Genomic DNA, 18572 nt, shown 5'->3' on the forward strand with positions numbered 1-18572 from the left:
AATCAGTGTGCTTGCATGTGTTGGGTGAGACTGCGAGTTGCTGGTTTTTTATAAGGTTGACTTTTATGTCATTAAAGTGTGATGAGTTTATCGTGTTTTTCTGCATTTTAATTTCATTTGGGAAAAAAAAGAAGTAGTTTATGCCCCATTGTGAATATCTTCTGAAAACCAATTTAATGGCTTCTTTTATTGTGCAGAGCTGGTTATTTGCCTCAGAATATTCCTTTGGAGATTATGAGATACCTTTCAGAGGAAAAAGATTTTCTGCCTTGGCATGCTGCCAGCCGAGCTCTTTATCCTCTAGATAAATTGCTGGACCGTACAGAAAACTACAATATCTTCAATGTAAGAGATACAGCCTTCCTCTCTTCCTCTAGTTCTTCTAGTTCTTCTTTCTTTCTTCCCCTCACTCTTTCCATCTGTCTGTCCTTCCTGCCTTTCTTTCTTTCACCTCTTACTCCCTCCTTTTATTGTCAAGATTTGAACTGTTCCCCAGTCAGATACTGTAAACATGCTAGGGATATTAAGTTTCTTCCTAATTACTCTACTTAAACATAGCAATTATCAAGCTTTGATTCATTTGCATTTGAACAGTGATAACTGTTGTTTGAGGCATATATGACTAGAAGAAGGAAAGGTAATTATCCCTTATGTAAAATGTTATGACAAGTAAAGTATTTCACTTAAAAGAGCCAAAGTGTTCTATTGCCAGATTTTCCCCTTTGAGGAGCCCCACGGTGATATTTTAGCTGGATGCCCAAGATCAGCAACAACAGCAAATATAGGCACAACTGAAAAGAATACATGCAACTGAAGCAAAGATTTGTAGTCATTATTTCATCCCAAAATCCATGGTGAATTCAATGCAGTTACCTTAATTAACAAGAATTAGATCACCGTTGAGTCAAAAGCCCATTCATAATTGCGTCCGAAGGGACAGCAGTAACAGCTCACAGTAGATAATTAAGATAGACATGGCAAATATTTTAACATTTACCTGTAGCTACACTGAAGCATTGTTTATGAAGTACACATATTTGACTGCAGCCATTGACAATTATGAACTCTTGGGGTTTTTATTCACTGGGAATTTTATGTAGTCTACATATTTTCAATGGCCAACATCTACATATTTTCAATGGTAACATTATGTAATGTTGTAAAGCCTTCAAATGCAGGGGCTTTTTAAAGCCTGAAATTCTTAAGGATGCTTTTCTCTGCGTGTGTGACCATAGACACCATGCTCCAAGAGGAGGAAGTTAGAAGTGACTGTATGTATATATGTAGAGGTACATATATACCTCTACAAGATACATAGATATACAGATATTGATACAGATATGTGTGAGTGTGTGTATATATATATACACATACATATGCACAGAATTACCTCATGACATGGAAAGTGGTTTTTGTAGAACATACACTACAGATTAATAAAGATACATTGAAATTTTTGTGAACCTGCAGAGCAGGCCTACGTGCAAACCAGAGCCATAATGTAAAATGCTGTTGAAATAGTTTGCATATTGAGTCTGTTGTTAACTGCAAAGAAAAATTCTTAGGAGTCTGCCATTGCTATTTCACTTTTAAACATGGTTGTGTAAAGAAAACACAATTTTAATAAATAAAACCAGTAAAATTCACAGCTGAGTTATGTTTTATCAATACTGATGGGAGTTTTGAAAGCTGAGGTGATAGCAGAGGAAATAAAAAGTCTTTTTAGTCACAGAATAACGTATCTGCTAGAGAAAGCTGCAGTATGAATCTTCTTTTGTGTTGACATATATACATGCCTATGCATCTGTAATAATAAAATAGATGCTCTCCTATGCCGTTCCGTATATCTCAGTTCTCTTTTTCAAATTGGTGAATTCCACTGGCAAAAGATTACATTGAATACAATGACAGTGGTTTTCTTCAAAACTCGTCAGAATATTTAAATATGTCCTCTCTGTAAAAAGTAAAAGTCACTAAAACAGATCTTGTGCTTGTTTTGTACTTTAAGCGCACCAGGAGCCTAAACTTAAAGCATAGTGTCATTAAGTGTACAAAGCTTATTTGCAGCCACATTGTTATGTATTCTGAAGTCAATTGACTGTACACACATAATGTTTTTGCCATGGATATGGATATTAAAACAGTGTTCTTTTAAAAGTGAGCATGCATGGTGTAGTCAAGATTGGCCACAAACTAGAAATTAGGCTATTGACACTCTTGTAGTTTTTCAGCTGCACATTGTGAGTTCAAAGTAGCATGTAATAAAATTTTGAAATTCATGGATTTTGTAACAATAAATTGTCTTATACTAGGCATCTAATCTAGTAGCTCTTCTAGACCTTCATACTACAGCAGTGAAGGAGGATTTTAAGTGGACAAGTAGCTTTGCTGTCTTTGGAATTGGACATTATTTGAGGGTAAAAAGAGAGACCAAACCTCACTAGTCAGCAGTATTTCCATTTCAAGTAAAAGAAATTGTTTTTAACATTAAATATACTTTTCTTTTTCTCAGGAGTATATTCTAAGACAAGTTGCATCAATGTATCTGAAGCTTGGATGGCCAACAAACAATTTAAACAAGTCACTTGTTCAAGCATCATACCAACATGAGTACTGTTATATTTTCGTTTTTATTGTTTATTTGTGGAATATAATTGTATAAATGCTCCTAAAATTTAGTCATGTTTAGCATAAGCCAGTCATGATTCCTTAGCTCTATCACTCTTCTGTTTTTTCCTTTCTGTTTCCTTTCCTTTCTGGGTTGTAGGGAGAGCAGAAAGATGCTGTGAGAGGAATTCTTTCTTAAGTTGGGAGAACATGGTTTCCTAAGCCCTAACTTAATACCTGACTACACTGGATTTCTAAGAACTTGTACTCGTGACCACAAAAGTCAGGAGGAGTGCATAAGTGTAAATGGGGGCTGGTTTTGATCCATGACTTTTCTTTAGTTGTTGCGGGCATTAAATCGACACTGAGATTTGTAAAGCCAGATTATCTTTGATATGTTGTCCAACTACCGGTTGCTGTCACTGTTATAAGAAGTAGTTTTTTGTAAACATTCAAACACATTCAAACACATTCATTAATGCAGCCTTATTGCTTTCTTTAATTTGGACAGAGAGTTGCGTCGGGAAGTCATCATGTTGGCCTGCAGCTTCGGGAACAAGCACTGTCACCAGCAGGCTGCAACGTTAATCTCGGACTGGATTTCTAGCAATAGGAACCGGTAAGTGGAGCTGAAACGTGTATCTCACATTTCTCCTACTGAGAGGCAGTACAGCTCTTCCTCTCGTGCCTGCCCTGTCTGCAGTGCCTTCTTTTGCAAAGGTTTCTTTTTATGGGAGGAAGCAGAGGTTGCTGGCTGTCATTTAAAAATGTCTGTGGGGTTTCAGAATTAGTTATTTGACTTGGTGTATATGAGTGGGTGGAGGGGATTCTGCCCTCTCCTGATGAGTTACTGTCAGATAATTCTGTGCTAGAAGATGAGAAGATGGATTTTAAGGACAGATCTAAAGAAAGAAAGATGAGTGAACACCATGTTGTCAGACAAACATGAAACCTGTGCAGGGGCAAGAGAGCCAAAGGTGCTAAACATTTCAAGAAGTGAGAGAGATTAGAGACAGAAGGACTGAGAAGTAAGGAAGGAGATGTAGCAAAGTGGTGCAGGGAAATGTTACAAGGTATTTAAGGGTGAATACTTGAAAATTAATGTGATTCAGGAATACATGGAAAAGCTCATGTAAGGTTTCAGAGAGCAGATAATAAGATAGCTGATGCCTTGAGCATTAGCAGCACTGTAGTGGTTTGACAGCAAATATTTAAGTTAGGCTGTCTAGACACAGGTTTATTCAGCTGAGGCAAGAGAACATGGGCCATGGATAGTGTATGAAGTTTATATTTAAAAGGCAAGCATCTAAGAAATACGAAATTACTGAAATTTCAAATATTTAATTATGCAGTGATATATGGACAATGATATGAGTGCAGAGTATAGGTTAAGACCCGAACTTTTTAGAAAGAATAGTGGATTTTCTGATTATGCGAAATATTTGCACTGTACACATTTGTACATGGCACGATACTTTAGTTTAAAAGAGAATATTTTATTTTCAAATAAAAAAAAGCAAGATAAAAGTCTCTCACTTTTAGTCCCAGTCTTGTATTATCTCTGCAAAAGGATCAGATCTCTCTAGCCATACGAGCAGGCAGGATTTTTCAGAGATTTCTTGGACTAATCAGGTGTTTGTTTGCAGTTAAAATATCTCTGTCTGTCTCTGTAATCTTTAAAAATCCTCTACAGTCATACCCAGTTATGTAAGTATCCAAGTATCTTTTAAAACTAGCCAAGAACTGAACATGAAGGGAAATTACATTCCTGTATGATTTTGAAACTTCTGGAAAAAAAAAACCAACTTGCAACTATGACTATGTACCTTTAAGTAAGATGTGTGTGAGGTGTGGAGGGTTTTCCTGGGTAAGGTGATACCAGATATATTTACTATTAAATATATACCCCAGGGTTTGATATGAATTCTTATCATAAGCAGCAACAGTCAGTATGAAGCTATTCAAAGAGGCAATTAAAGAGAAAGAATCATTGGAAACTGTCTGCAAAAGTAATTTGCTTAGATATTCATTTGCAAAATTAGTTAATCAAACCTAGCATTACCTATTAGCATGCACAGCAGTAGATTATTCAGTGTTAAAAAAGCTGTCACCCTGCAAAGCTACCTGCCTGTCTTTCCTTTCCAACAGGATTAAGAAAAGAGACATCAGAAAAGAAAAACATAACAAAACACAAGCTTATTGCTTTACTAACAGTAGCAAGAGAGAAAAGGAATAAATTTAAGGACCTATCTGAAGATTCATCTTAGCCTTTCAATGGGGCCATTTTTGGTAGCAGAAGATTGTGTTTGCCAGCATATGATGAGTATTATGATAAAAGCACCACACCAGGGTAGAGGAGAATAGCTACTATGTTAAAGCAATGTGTTTCTGAAAGGAACTGCGCAGTTTTGAAAAATGGCTACAGCAAATAATGTAATTACATAATAGAGATTGACAGTCAGCTGATAAATAGGGGCACAACTGGCAAAGAAGATCGAGACATGCTTTTATTTATTTTTTAAGATTGTAGGATTTGTTCAGTCCCACACTTCAGAATTGACCAGTTTTCTCAGAGCAGTCTCACGTCCTGAATGTAACTGATATATGAGCGAAACTCATTTCATATCTACTTACATGGAAACGACATTACAAAGACTACTAGTAATAGCAGCTCAGTAAACATAAAATCAGCTTGTGTTTCACAGTAACAGCATTTGTAGGGTATGTCAGTGTTCTCTCAGGAATGTTCAGATCCTGCTGAATCAGAGCTACCCCATAGCACCTTTACTCAGTTTAAGCTAACTCAGAGTGAAACCTGAAAGTAAAACAAGGGCTCTTTTTCCTGCTTTTCTACCAAGAGAACAATGATTCTACAGTCAGAATTTAATTAGCATGGTGTTTGAGTCATGCTTCTGCCTCTTTTAGCACTTGAGAGACAGTAACTAGCTCAGGTGCAAAGGGCAAGCAGATAAGTACAAGACATATGCAGAGAGCACATCTAAAAGGTGCTATTTTGTATTCTTTCTCATCAATCGTTTTGCTCAGTTTGATGCCCTTAACAGCTGTTCATGAATTTGTTGCAAACAGCCACCTTAGAACCTGTAAGATTCCCTCAGAGCTTGTTTCCTGACAAAGAAGGGGAAACTCATGCTGCTCCTCTTTCGCCACACTTCTCTGACAACTGGTGAGGAAAGTTGATGACAAGTACAGAAACTCTGTGTATTCTTGCCTATTCCAGACTTTATCAAGTACTGTAAAAGTTCTTGGTTTTGCCATTCTGTCTTCTGAAACAGAACCACGTAATTGACTGATGATTGCAGAAAGCCTGGTTTTGGTGGGTTTGCATAGCCAGAGCACAAAACCAGAGTTCCAGAGAGCTCAGAGATATTTTATATATAAATGTAATTTGAGTGTCATTGTGACAGTAAAAATAAAAGCTAACTTGCATTTCCACCCATCCCCTCCCAGAAACTTTATTCTGGAAGATGACACAAATTTTTCAAAGCAGTAGAGACAATGGGATAAGGTTTGTGTCTCAAGATTTTAATCAACTGCAAATTAAGTCAGTATTGAATTAAAATGTGATATTAAATACCACAAAGATGCACAGTCAGTAAATCATATAAGGGAGGTTTTTGATTCCCTGGCCTTTACTGGAGTTAAAGTTGAAATAACTATAACAGAGAATGTGCAATTAATAATACTGAAGAAATGCTAACATTCATAACTTTTTTCGCCACATTTTTAATCTATGACTTTTTAGATATTCTTTTGAAATGTTTTTTTCTGTTTTACTTGTCATATTTAATTATGGATAAAGTGTTGGGTAGTACAATCTAATCTAATCTGTTTTACTGGCACATGCTTACAATTGCTGTGGTTTTCTGTAATTATATTTAATCTGGTAAATTTTCTTAATCTGGTCCAGAAAGGAATTGCCATCTACTCTTCACAGAAAGAAGGTGAAGTAATCTTCCTATCAGATACTGTTTGTATTTTGTCATTATAGACTCTTTACTGTGCAGATAATTTGCCACTGTTGACCAAATAAAATGAAGGTCATTCTTAGAACAAGGCCAGGGGCCCTCTTTGTATTTCCAGTACTGTTTGAAAAAGCCATTAGATTTCCAACTACAGTGCTGCAGGTTTTCTTCTGGAATTAGTGAAAATACCAAACTTACGTGACCTGCAACACTAGCCTCTATGCATGAAAGTGGAAGTCACCTGAGAGGCTTTGAAGACTTGAATTTCTAAAGTGACTTCAGTGTTGCTTCATTTTCAGATTCCTGGCTCACAGGGCAGAATCAGATGCTCAGAGTTGCACTTCCTACAAGGGGATTTGGGAGTCTCTAAAAATGCAGCCGGTGGCAGCCACTGTGCTGTGAAGAGCCTCTTAACAGGAGATTCTGAACCATGAGTGGGCCCTCTTAGGGTCCAGCACTACAGGTAGAAAGATACCTATATCAAATGAATACATAAATGGCAATCGTAGTGTATGGGGATCTTGCAAAAGATGCCTTTCAAAATTGTCACTAAAGCATGAAAAGGACTGCTCCTTTTCTTTTCCAACACAGCTGGCAGAGAAGCTGCTCTTCAACACCATTTCAAACAGTAGTGCTGAGATTCCAGCAGTTTACTGTGCTTCAGTTTAGTACCTCAGCCCTGTATCTGCCAATGCCTGCAGAGGGCAAGCCTGAGGACCTGTATATGAGATGTTTGGGACGATATTAAGATGCTGCAACACACTTTCCTCCTGTAGCTTCAGCTCAGCTACTGGAATTTATTTCATTAGCAATAAAATGATACAGTTCTCCAATCTAAAGATGAAAAAGCATTCATCTGAGGGAAGAGGCTTCAGTACCTGAAATACCAGAAATACCAGAAATACTTAGACTGCAAGGGGCTTTAGGTGATAATGCTCATGGCCACTTTTTCAGGGCAAAACACAATGGAAAAACAAGAAATATAACTGAGAAAGAAATTTGTTTGTACAAGGAGCAAACCAAACACATAGCATCAGAAGCAGAAGAGACTATAAGGAGACATCTTATTTTGCTGGTTTAGGAATTGATATATTTTAATCCTTATAATTGTTTAAAAAAAGGTCATTATTTCTTTCTACTGAAAGATCAGAGGTTAGACCTCAAGGTAGGCTTTGCGGTGTTTTAATCCATGAATTTAAGTAATTTTACTTTTTTTAAAATGGCTGATGTGTCCAGCTCATTTTGCTTGAAAGTCTGTATTTACTTCTGACTTGATGGTGATATTAAGACAATCATTTTCATTCTCTTACATTGGGATATATGCTGCTCCTGTACTGGAACAATGGAAACCCTTGAAACTTTTATGTTGATGTTCAGAAGAATACAGAGTAGAAAATATATAACCATGTTGAAATTTCCCTTGTAGTTTGAGAACATAAAGTTACGGGGATTCAGTCAACAGCAGAATGTTGTACAAGAGAAGCTACTGTTGGCTGAAAATGAAGATGTTTGCTTCTACCTTCATTTAACTGAGCTCATCCCTGTGAAGCTTTCATGTGTGAAGAAATACATTATTCACACTCCTTAGATATAACAGCATTGTGGTTCAGCCTAAAAAATTAACAAAATTACCATTCAATGCCTGCCTGAGCTTAATAATCAGCCTTGTTAACCCCTTTAACCTTCACTGCATCTATTCTGAAGGAAAAACATGTTTCTAAGAGGATTAGCATTTTCAGACTTCCTGCCTTGGATAGGTTTAGTAAACATGTATTTCTGAAGTTCAGGAAAGAATGCATGGAGAGCCGCAATATGTAAACCCCTGACAGGAGATAAAAGGGGGTAATATTCAAATACACACTATGATGACTTGAAGCATAACATAGACATGAACATCTTTTTGCAAACATCTATCTGGGTGCAGGCACAGTTATCTTCCAGCTACTCTTACCATACATCAGCTATAGGTTGCTGCATTTACATTTCTGCTGGCAAAGTCAACTGTGGATGTATGCTTGCTTTGGGCAAAGTTAAACAAGATGATGTAAACGTGAATATGTGAGAGAGTTGCTTTGAACTGAGACAGCTGATTTTGCCTTCAGCAGAAAAAGGAGTACTTGTATTCTGATTCTGTTAGTAGAGCTGTGGTGGCACTGTTCTTCTGCTGACATGCAGCACTGAACAGTGGGATATGATCGGATTGTATCAGACCCAGTTACATGCAGATGTTCTGTGAGATGTTACCGGTTGGAAGGCCTCAGCTAGTTATAGCCACTTCCGTTTGCTCTTACTTTTAACTTCTTTAGAAATGTAACCATTGCTATTTATTGCTGTGGTTTACATGGAAACAAAGTACCTTAATGAGTTGCCTTAATACTCCTAGAAAACTGAGAGTAAATGCATTTCACTAACATTGATATCATATCACTTTGGGGTGATTTTAGCTTTAACACAGTTTTTACTAGTTCTAATATTATTCTTCTGTCACAAGCTCTGATCTCTGATCAGGTAACTCTGATCAGTTTTGAGGATGCTTGCAGTGGGGAGTGCAGGCTGCTCCACTGAATTAGGTTAAGCCATCATCCATTCTGTAGCCCATGGGTTAATGAAGTTTTAATTTGTCTGTCTTTGTGAATGAGGAGAAGTAGAGACTGATCTTGAATGCAAATACAGATATTTTAAATCTGTTCTGGTCTAATCATCCAGATTGTTCTGAAAAATCTTGCAGTGCTGAAATGGGGCCATGTCACAGGACAAGTAGGAGCTTCAGACAGGCCCTGTCTTAACCTCAGATTTTGGCAACATTTTCAATTTAGGAAATCATTCTGGCCTGCAAGTACTACGGATGGCAGATTGGTTCTATTTATAAAATGAATTAGTTATTAAACAGACAGTGGATAACAGACAAAAGATTTTAATCAAAGTTACTGCACAGTATAAAACTGAAAGGAACTACTGTTAGATTACAGCATGACATAAGCCAGTGCATGACATCAAGGTTATTGATATTAAAGCTAGCAAAAGAAATAGCATTGATTAGGGTCAAATGTAATTTACTTCTGAAACGATGACAATGTGCACAGATTCCTTCACTCAGCCTCTGTGGGAGTAACCGGGAAGGAAGCATCCCTACTCACGGGAAAAACTCCACACATTTCCATGGAATGTGTTGAGGATTTCTGCTTTATGAGAGTTTGGTGTCATTTTTATAGTTTGTAAAGTGAGGTGTCTGTCAGTGAGAAGCCCAGTTTATCTTCCAGATCTCACATTGACAGTAAGATGTTTATTGGCAGTTGGGAGATGCAAGACCAGTGTTAACTCTATGGTGCCAAAAGAACTCACTACAAGACAGCTTGTCCTGTTTGAATTATCTGACTGGTTAACAAGCAACAGATAAGCTCTTGTGGGGGGCAAGATGCCCTGCTACAAGCCAGAGATCGCTGAAAAGAGAGTAAGAGATGAACTTTCCTGTTCTGTCTGTGGGTTTCAAGTCAGAACATATCTGTGTGTTGTTTGAATTACAAATGAACCACTTTTGGTTACAAAGTAATGAAATCAGAATCGTGCATGTCTGCACACTAATACTCAACAACCTTGTCTAATCTTTTGAAGTGTATTTATGTAGATTTGGGCTTTTCCTGTAACTTCTGTTTGCCATTTCACTTCTGTCACACTGCTGTGATGGTTAGGAACATTGGTTAATTCTTTATCGTCTCAAGAAAGGTGTAAATAATGAAGTAAATGTCTTCCATCACGTAATTTGAAGGACAGTGATAACTAATAGGCCAAATTTGTGAGTCGTGAACCTCCACACTTGTTCATGCAGATTTTGTGTTTCTTCTACAAGGAATAATGGATTCATGTCCATCCACCTGCCTAAGCTGGCAGTGTCTTACTTGGCTGCACCTTTAACTACTCGGTGGAAATGACACCAGAAAAACAATTGCAGGACTGTATAGGAGTGTGTAGCATGTCTATAAACAAAACTCTCCATAGATCTGAGGGAGTAGTAAATAACAAATTACCATTCATTAATTGAAGTAATTTCAATGAAGTCTGGCTTAGGTGATAGAAAATCAAATTTTTTCCAAACAAGCATTTTTTCTTTTGTTTTCTTCCTTGTTTATTTCTCTGTCTTACTATTTGAAATAGATAATTTTATTGCTGTGTTTCACATGGCCACAGTAGTGCTACAGTCTTGCAACAACTTAGAAATGTACTTGCATTTAACCACCTACATCGGTATTTGTGAGAACATGGCCAACAGGTTAATTACTTTTGTTAGTTGATTGGAAGAGGCACTAGGTTTTTTCAAGGGCTTGATGCCTACCAGCTATATTTGGAAATTGTTAGCAGCAAACATGAAAAAATGAGAGTTATTTTAATTTTTTTCACACGTGAGTGTCTGATAAATGTAAAAAAATAAAGTGAATCCCTTCTTCTGTGTTTGCAACCCCTAGAAGTTTTAATTACTGAAAAAAATCAGGCATAGCTATTCATGCATTTTGAAATGTTACTGGAGCTTTGCCAGCTAATGTAAGCCAGTGTTGCTGAAGTGATTTAACTAATTAATAGGTTGTTACAACATTTGAGTAGAATCTTGCACTCAAGTCAATAAAACTTAAGGAGGAAGAAAACACTGTTGAGTGCATGAGTTAATCAAGGACTTAGCACTCTGAAAGACTAACTGGGTCTAAAGAGAGGGAGGACTTAATCTTGTAAAAGATAAAACTGGGCTTTATGGGGCAGCTGGTTCAGGTAGTGTTTTTACCTTCTGACTTCTGTGTGTCACTGTAATAAAATGACGCTATATGTTGTAATTATAGATTAGCAGTAATTAATTTAAAGTCCTTGGAATTTAGATTGGTTTCCATTTTTGTCATTCAGGGATGATCTCTCCACAACTTTGCAAAACAATTGATCAGAAATTGATCAGACCATATTTTTGTTGCAAAAATTGTCCAGAATGGACAAAAGGCATATCTAGCCAGAGATCAATGCCACAAAGAAGTACTTAACTCATCACTCAGTCATTAAAATCAGTGTTGAAGAGCTTGGCTATCCTGGTTGCAGGTTCACTTCAATAGGAATGGGAAGGCGCAGTAGCAGTAACCATCACATGTACTCTCTGCCTGCCTCTGTCAGACCTGTGTGATGCCTGAAACTTGGGAGCACAGGACAGGGACTGTGCATAGCTTTGCCCCAGACACCTTGACTAGCCCTGTCCTCAGTTAATGTCCCCTGAAATCAATGGGGGACAGGCACCTGAGCCCATCACAGCTCTGTGCCTCAGTTTTCAAGGGGAAGTTCTGCCCTCTCTCTTTAGACTGGGTATGTGCTATGGCAGTGGATCATCCTCTCCTCTTTCTGCACAATAGTGCCAGCAGCATGACTCCTGGAGTTTGTAATAGAGAATGGAAATATAAAATTTGGGATGGAAGTTTTTAAAAACAAACTGTGTAGTGCTCTTCTTTATAATAGCATCTGTATTACAGATCTGCCAACAAAGTACTAATACTTCATTCTTGTTTCTTATCTGAGCCCTGTAACCTATTAAACAAGACCATAAATATAGTCATCAAGAAAAATAGGCTTAAGTTAAATGTTAAATTGTTGCAAAAATAAAGAATAATGTTCCTGATTAATTTTCTTTGTCAAATAGTACCATAACTGGTGTTGAAACTTGTTACTTAATCAAAGAACTGTCTAAACTATGTGCATTTACATTTAAAAAAATTAGAACACAATTTCTCCAGAAGATAAATAATTATGGTCCAATTTTAAAAGTGTATCTTTAATTGTTAGAACATACTTTAAATAGGAGCAAGTATGTACCAATTAATTATAACTTAGAACATTATTCTTAGCTCATTGTAGAGCTTTATAATTCACTCTTGAAAAAAAAGAAATCCCTGTAAAGGCACAGCACGATTTTAATTAATTTTTTTTCTAACTCTTTAATTTTTAACTTTTTCTCCCAAAATGTTTAATTTTTAAACAAACTTGGCTAGCTACATATTTCATTCTCACCATCACATCTCTTAAGCAAGAAAAATAGAGTTAAATAAATTGGATCAGTATTCAAATTAAAGCCATTTAAAGTGATGCTCTCAAACGTTTATTTTTATTCTTCTGAAGTATCCATCAATCATATTAGCTCTTTAAAAATGAGAGCAGCCTCGAAGGCACAGTTGAGGTTTCACTGACAACAGGATGTGTTCTGCAGTGTTACAACCTAAGCAGTACCAAAATAATGGTGATTTTATCCACTTGATTCGGTTAATACAAGGGGCAAACATCCACACGCTGATCTACTGCCTTGGAATTGCAATTTTCCAGGAACCTATAATACTAAAAATCCTGTAGACTGGAGAGATTTCAGATATTTAAATAATGATAGAATATGCACCCAAATTGACTGGATGAGTGAGAAAGCAAAAATTCTCACAAATGTGGGACAAAATTCAATTAGAGGACTCTCTGTAGGGGCAATAGTTAAAGAGAAATTACTTTGGGGATATTTGCGTTTTCATAAGCAATTTTCATTTCCACAAGAGGAACCCCCCTCTCTACAGTCCTGATTTCAAGCCTCTCACAGGAGTACTTTGTAGTTTTTCATAGCTGTACATTTCATAGTTTCTGAAGGTAAGCCTTTTACAAGCAGTATTTGTGTTTGATATCTTGGTTTGTAGGGGCTGATTTTTTTCACATTGTCCTAATTAGCTTATAGGTACAGACCTAAAACCTTCCCTGGAGCAGTTGATTGGATGATATTGATTAGATCTGCTGCAGCACTGCCAGTATACTGCTACTGATTTGGTGGCAGTAGAGTTTTCTTAGCAAGGAGTGATGACATCTAGGCTATGATCATGGGATCAGCTCCATCACTTGTCTTAAGGCCTCCTTCCTTCCCAGAGATGCAAATCATCCTGTGCTTACTGTCTACGCTGCTGCTAAGAGTGCTGGTGTTGGCCCTTAGAATGTAAAAAATGGACTAGCTGGGAAAGCCCTTTGAATTGATTTGTTTTACTGTAAATTTTGAAAAATGTAAACATCACAAGTGAGGAGTGCTGTCTGTTCTGGAGTTAGACATCCACTTCTAGGTACATCTGCTTCTGTGTCTGTACTAGGCAAAAAAAAAAAGGACAGACCTTCCAGCCCACATTTCCTACCTGAATTAATGGCACAATCAACCAAAAAAGTATTACCTTTTCCAGCTGCTTTATAGTTCCTTACAATAACTGTTGGCTGAACCACATATCTTGCAGTAATCCAAAGATAATATTTCTGCTGTCAAAGCTCTGAAAGAACTACATGTGCTTCTAAAAAAATGATTTAGTGTTTGTGTCAAGACATAAAGTCCTTCCTTCGTTGAAAAAAGGCTTGAGTGTGTTCATCTGTTCTTCATATTCAGGTATCATATGATAGGTCAGATCTGGGGCAACAGGTTGTTGGGTCCCCTAGTCAGGATAGCACCCCTTAGTCCCTTCTGTTTAGTGTATGTTTTTACAGCTGCTGTCAGTGTATTAAATCCCATATTAAAATAAAAAAAGACATAAGCTAGTAAGAAAGTTGTGTTTAAAAAAAAATAACAGTGGTGAGAAAATAGGGACACAATGACAGTATCATTTAATGTTCTGTGCAGAATGTATATGTATATGGCTGCATTTTTATGGTACTGTAATTGCTGACCCAAAGTTTTGAAAGAGAGTTGCAGTATTAGAAAGCTTTATGCCTCATTCTCAGTTAATATAAGTCAACACAAAGGCAGTACCTGGATATCTTTCAATTTCAGTGTTAAAGTTTTTTTTCTGGAGAATGAATAAATGGCGTTAGAAAAACCTCTGTTTTTGATTGGGATAGCCCAGTCTGTGGTATAAGACTTTGGTGAAATCCTCTTATAATTAAAGTATTGATGGAAACGTTTTTTTCCTGTTTTGTGTAAGTTCTGATACCAAATTTTACAGCAATAATTTCATTTTTTGTCCCACTGTATTACTGCAGACATAACTTTATTTACTTCTAGATTCTCTGGAGATCTTGAATACGAGGTTTCAGAGGAGTTTCTGCTCAGCCATTACCAACAAAAAGAGGAATTCTTTTTCCTGAAAATCAGAAACATATTACCCTAAGAAATGTCTAACTTTACCTGGGGGAATACCCTTTAGGTCACAAAAGTTTCAACTTCTATGCTTGTATAGGAAACATAAAGCAAAGTAGGAAATTGAAAGCCCAGCTGAAACCTTTTTAGAAGAAAACTGTACATATGCACATACTGTACTAGATCTGAATTTGTCATTTAACTGTAGTTTGAATTGATATTAATTGAGCAGTAATCACAGTTTGCAACCATCCTATGGCACAGCTGGTTTTGTACTGGTATTAATATGCTGAAATAATTGGTCAGATCTATTTTCTTCACTCCTGACAATATCATGTTTAAGTATCATTGTCACAGCACATCCTTTCTTACTTGTGTGTTACTATCTGAAGATGAAGCACTTTTCAGCACAAGGAGGGAGGAGTTTCTGGCTGATCAGGTCCTGTTGTAAAATAGTGCAAGGGCAAGAAGAGCAGATTTGGCATAGAGCCCAGCAACAGAGTGATAACATCCCACACTAATTTGGAGAGCTTATGTTACCTGTAGGTTATGTGGCACATTATGACTTGATGAACTATATCACCATATTTTATAGTCTCCTGACAGTGTGACAGCATTTTGAAGAGAATTGCAAGCATGTGTTACCCTTTAGAAAGCCCATTGGGATGGCCTGGAAGATGTTGGTGGCAGTAAAGAGATGCAAATGTAATTTTCAAAAAATCCCGTTACTGTTGGACAATAATTTTGAACTCTCATAAATGTTCCTCCTTTTTATCCAATATCAGGAGGCTGCTTATTTACCACAATGCTATTACTGATTTCTTTTGTAGAATCCCTCTCAATGTGAGAGACATCGTCTACTGTACAGGAGTTTCACTGATGGATGAAGATGTATGGGAATTCATTTGGATGAAATTTCATTCTACCACAGCAGTGTCTGAGAAGAAAATATTATTAGAAGCCTTAACTTGCAGTGATGACAGAAACTTGCTCAACAGGTAAAAAATATTCTATATTTGAATCTGTTACTAATAATCACTCCAACAGTTATGGATCATCACTTGAGCTTTCATCCAAATGAAAGAAATTTGCTTTTCAAATACAGGCTTACTGTCTGTTTAAACCATCTTATGCTTTTGCATTAATGCATATGAAAACTGACACATATTCTCTTTTCAATTCCATGCTTTCCTTTGTTCACTGGAAATGTTTAAAATCCTATAATAATTATTGGTATTTTTTTGTTATCATGTCCTTTATTTAAATGTCTTGACCAGTCTGATCTTACAGATTTTATAAAAATGCACATGTGAAGTTGCACTCAGCTTTTATTGAAATCTTTTTACATCAAGATTTTTCTGATTCATAAATGCGTCCAGTGTTTGAAATCATAGAAATAAACCACTGAACTCACTTGGAGACGTAAAAAATTCGGCAGTGATCTTTTTTTTCTGAGAGTTTTCTGATGGAATGATAGGCAATGTGTTTGTGAAACTAAATGTTCTTGTTTCTCCCACTAGACTTTTGAATTTGTCTCTCAACTCAGAAGTTGTCCTGGATCAGGATGCAATTGATGTGATAATCCACGTAGCTCGAAATCCACATGGAAGGGATCTTGCTTGGAAGTTTTTCAGAGAAAAATGGAAAATACTAAATGCTAGGTAAAGATAAAAATTCTTAATTTATTTTCATTTTCTTACCTTGATATAATTTGTGTAAGTTTTGTATAGGTACATTCCTGAATCTAGTGCATTCTCTTTTAATCCATAAATAGAAATGTCTCTAAATATGAAATACCTACATATGAGTCATAAATGCATTTATTCATGGATTATCACACACACGCGTAGAGACATTTGTCTCTTAGCAATCATCTGTATATATATTAGTGTATTGTGTCTATGCTTATGATAATGAATTCTATCTATATGTCAAGTGCTGCAGTTCTATTTCTGCGTAGGTAAAAAACAGCAGTTCCCAAAGGAATTTTTCTGATTTGAAGTCAGATAGAAAAAATAATCTTTTCAAAAATGTTATTTCAGCTGTGGAAAAAATGCACCAAATCCTTTTTGAGACATTTCCATTTTCAAAAGGATGTTAATGTAGTGTCATCCCCTTTCTTTTGACTCTGTGTTTCAGGTGAGTTTCAAGTAACAGAGGAGCAACGTTTTGAATTAAAAATAGATGAACAGAAAGGAGACAAGGTTGCTCCTTACACCTGCTTCTCTTTCTCTTTGAACAAGTGCTACATGCTCCTACTCTGAAGCCCAGTCAACATTTAAAAATTCTTTTTGATGGAGATTTTGATATAAATTCAATGAATGACAAATTTCTGTAGTTCTTTAGGGACAGCCTGAGGGCCTGAAAGATTGCACAGCAGCTCATCTGGTACTGACAGATTAAAAAGGACCATGACTTGGATGAGGTTTGGATTCTCAAAAGCAGGTGTCCAAGATTTTAAGGCATCCCATGCCAGGTCACACCTTTGGTGTTGGCAGGAAAGGCATTGGAGATCTGGACTTGTGAGGAGCCAACTATTGTACCATAGAATATTTGAAATGGTATATTTAAGATGCTCTATTTAAGCAACTAAATCCCAGTGACCGATGAATATGGGTGCAAACTTCATATAGGTTTCACAGCATCAAAATAAGAGTGAAAGAAACTAAGACACTGTGCAACTCTCCTAAAAATTCTGAAAGATCTTCATGCCGTTTTGGATAATACTTTATAGTCGAGTGGGATTTTAGAAGAAGTTCCTCTAAATAGATTTGAGCTGGAATTGGTTTTGGAAATTTATATTGCAGGAGCACACTTTCTGAAAGCCATTTCCAAAAACCTCTTAAGAGTGAAGAGTTTAAAAATTAAGAATTCTCTGCTTTTGGTGTGATTATTCCAGGAACTGGGCTTTTACACAGAAAGTGGATGGCAGATGTATTACTATTATGCAACCCAGTGCAGATAGAAAATAATTTTTCAGGTCCCTCCAGGAATTTATCCAGAGTTTAGGCATAAAGCCATCATAATCTGTACTGCCACAAACACATATGCTGTATTTGTGTCCTGCCTTAGTAAGTATGTTTATCTGACAACCTGGCTAACACCTGTGATTTTAGATGTGAACAACGTTAAGCAGTGTAGACAAATAGAAAATATTTAACAAACTATGCCACATGCCAAATCTTTTGGGTGTTACAATTTTAAATAGCTTAACTTCACTTAGAATTTGAATTGTATTTATTTCACTTGCCTGGAATGGATTACTGTGTAATCTGAATTCCTAACAATCAGTAAGGCCTCATCAAAGACCTTTTATTGTCCTTTTTAAAAATAAGAAAATAACAGAGAGTTTGTCTTTTTGCCCAACACTGTCTTTGTGTTACCTTCATTCAGTTTGATCTCCAAACACAAGTCAGAGCCACGAAAAAGATTGTAGCGGTTGATTTTTCTGAAAGTGACATCCAGTTGAGTTTCTGTGGATCACCAAAAGATTCAGCGCAGTGAAATGAAATATTTAATGCAAGCTGTACATATGTGATATATATTGAAAATAACATTGTTTTGTAATCATAGATTAGAACCTTTTAGGTGAGGCTTTGAGAGAATAGAATTAGTCTAATCAATACCTTGCCCCTTAACTGTTCAGTGACATGATAGAATGCAAGGTCCTATGCCTGGGTCACAGTAATCCCAGGCTGGGCAGAAAAGTGATTTGAGAGTGGCCCTGAGGAGAAGGACTTGGGGAGATGGTTGATGAAAAACTCAACATGACTCAGCAGTGTGCACTCACAGCCCAGAAAGCCAACCCTGAGCTGCAGCGTGGTCAGCAGGTCAAGGCAGAGGATCCTGCCCCTATTCGCTGCTCTGGAGAGACCCCACCT

The 18572-nt window shown here is 36.8% G+C and overlaps 1 protein-coding gene across 1 annotated transcript in view; it reads left to right on the top strand.

Annotated features, from left to right (window-relative positions):
* TRHDE (thyrotropin releasing hormone degrading enzyme) overlaps positions 1–18572 on the top strand; it is a 206477-nt gene that overhangs the window by 178133 nt on the left and 9772 nt on the right. The window contains exons 13-17 of the mRNA XM_068999188.1: positions 198–345; positions 2513–2610; positions 3119–3226; positions 15522–15689; positions 16212–16352. Coding sequence (XP_068855289.1) covers positions 198–345; positions 2513–2610; positions 3119–3226; positions 15522–15689; positions 16212–16352 — 663 coding nt within the window. The remainder of the gene's footprint in view (positions 1–197; positions 346–2512; positions 2611–3118; positions 3227–15521; positions 15690–16211; positions 16353–18572) is intronic.

This window comes from Aphelocoma coerulescens, chromosome 1A, assembly GCF_041296385.1.
Source record: "Aphelocoma coerulescens isolate FSJ_1873_10779 chromosome 1A, UR_Acoe_1.0, whole genome shotgun sequence".
Lineage (NCBI taxonomy): Eukaryota > Metazoa > Chordata > Aves > Passeriformes > Corvidae > Aphelocoma > Aphelocoma coerulescens.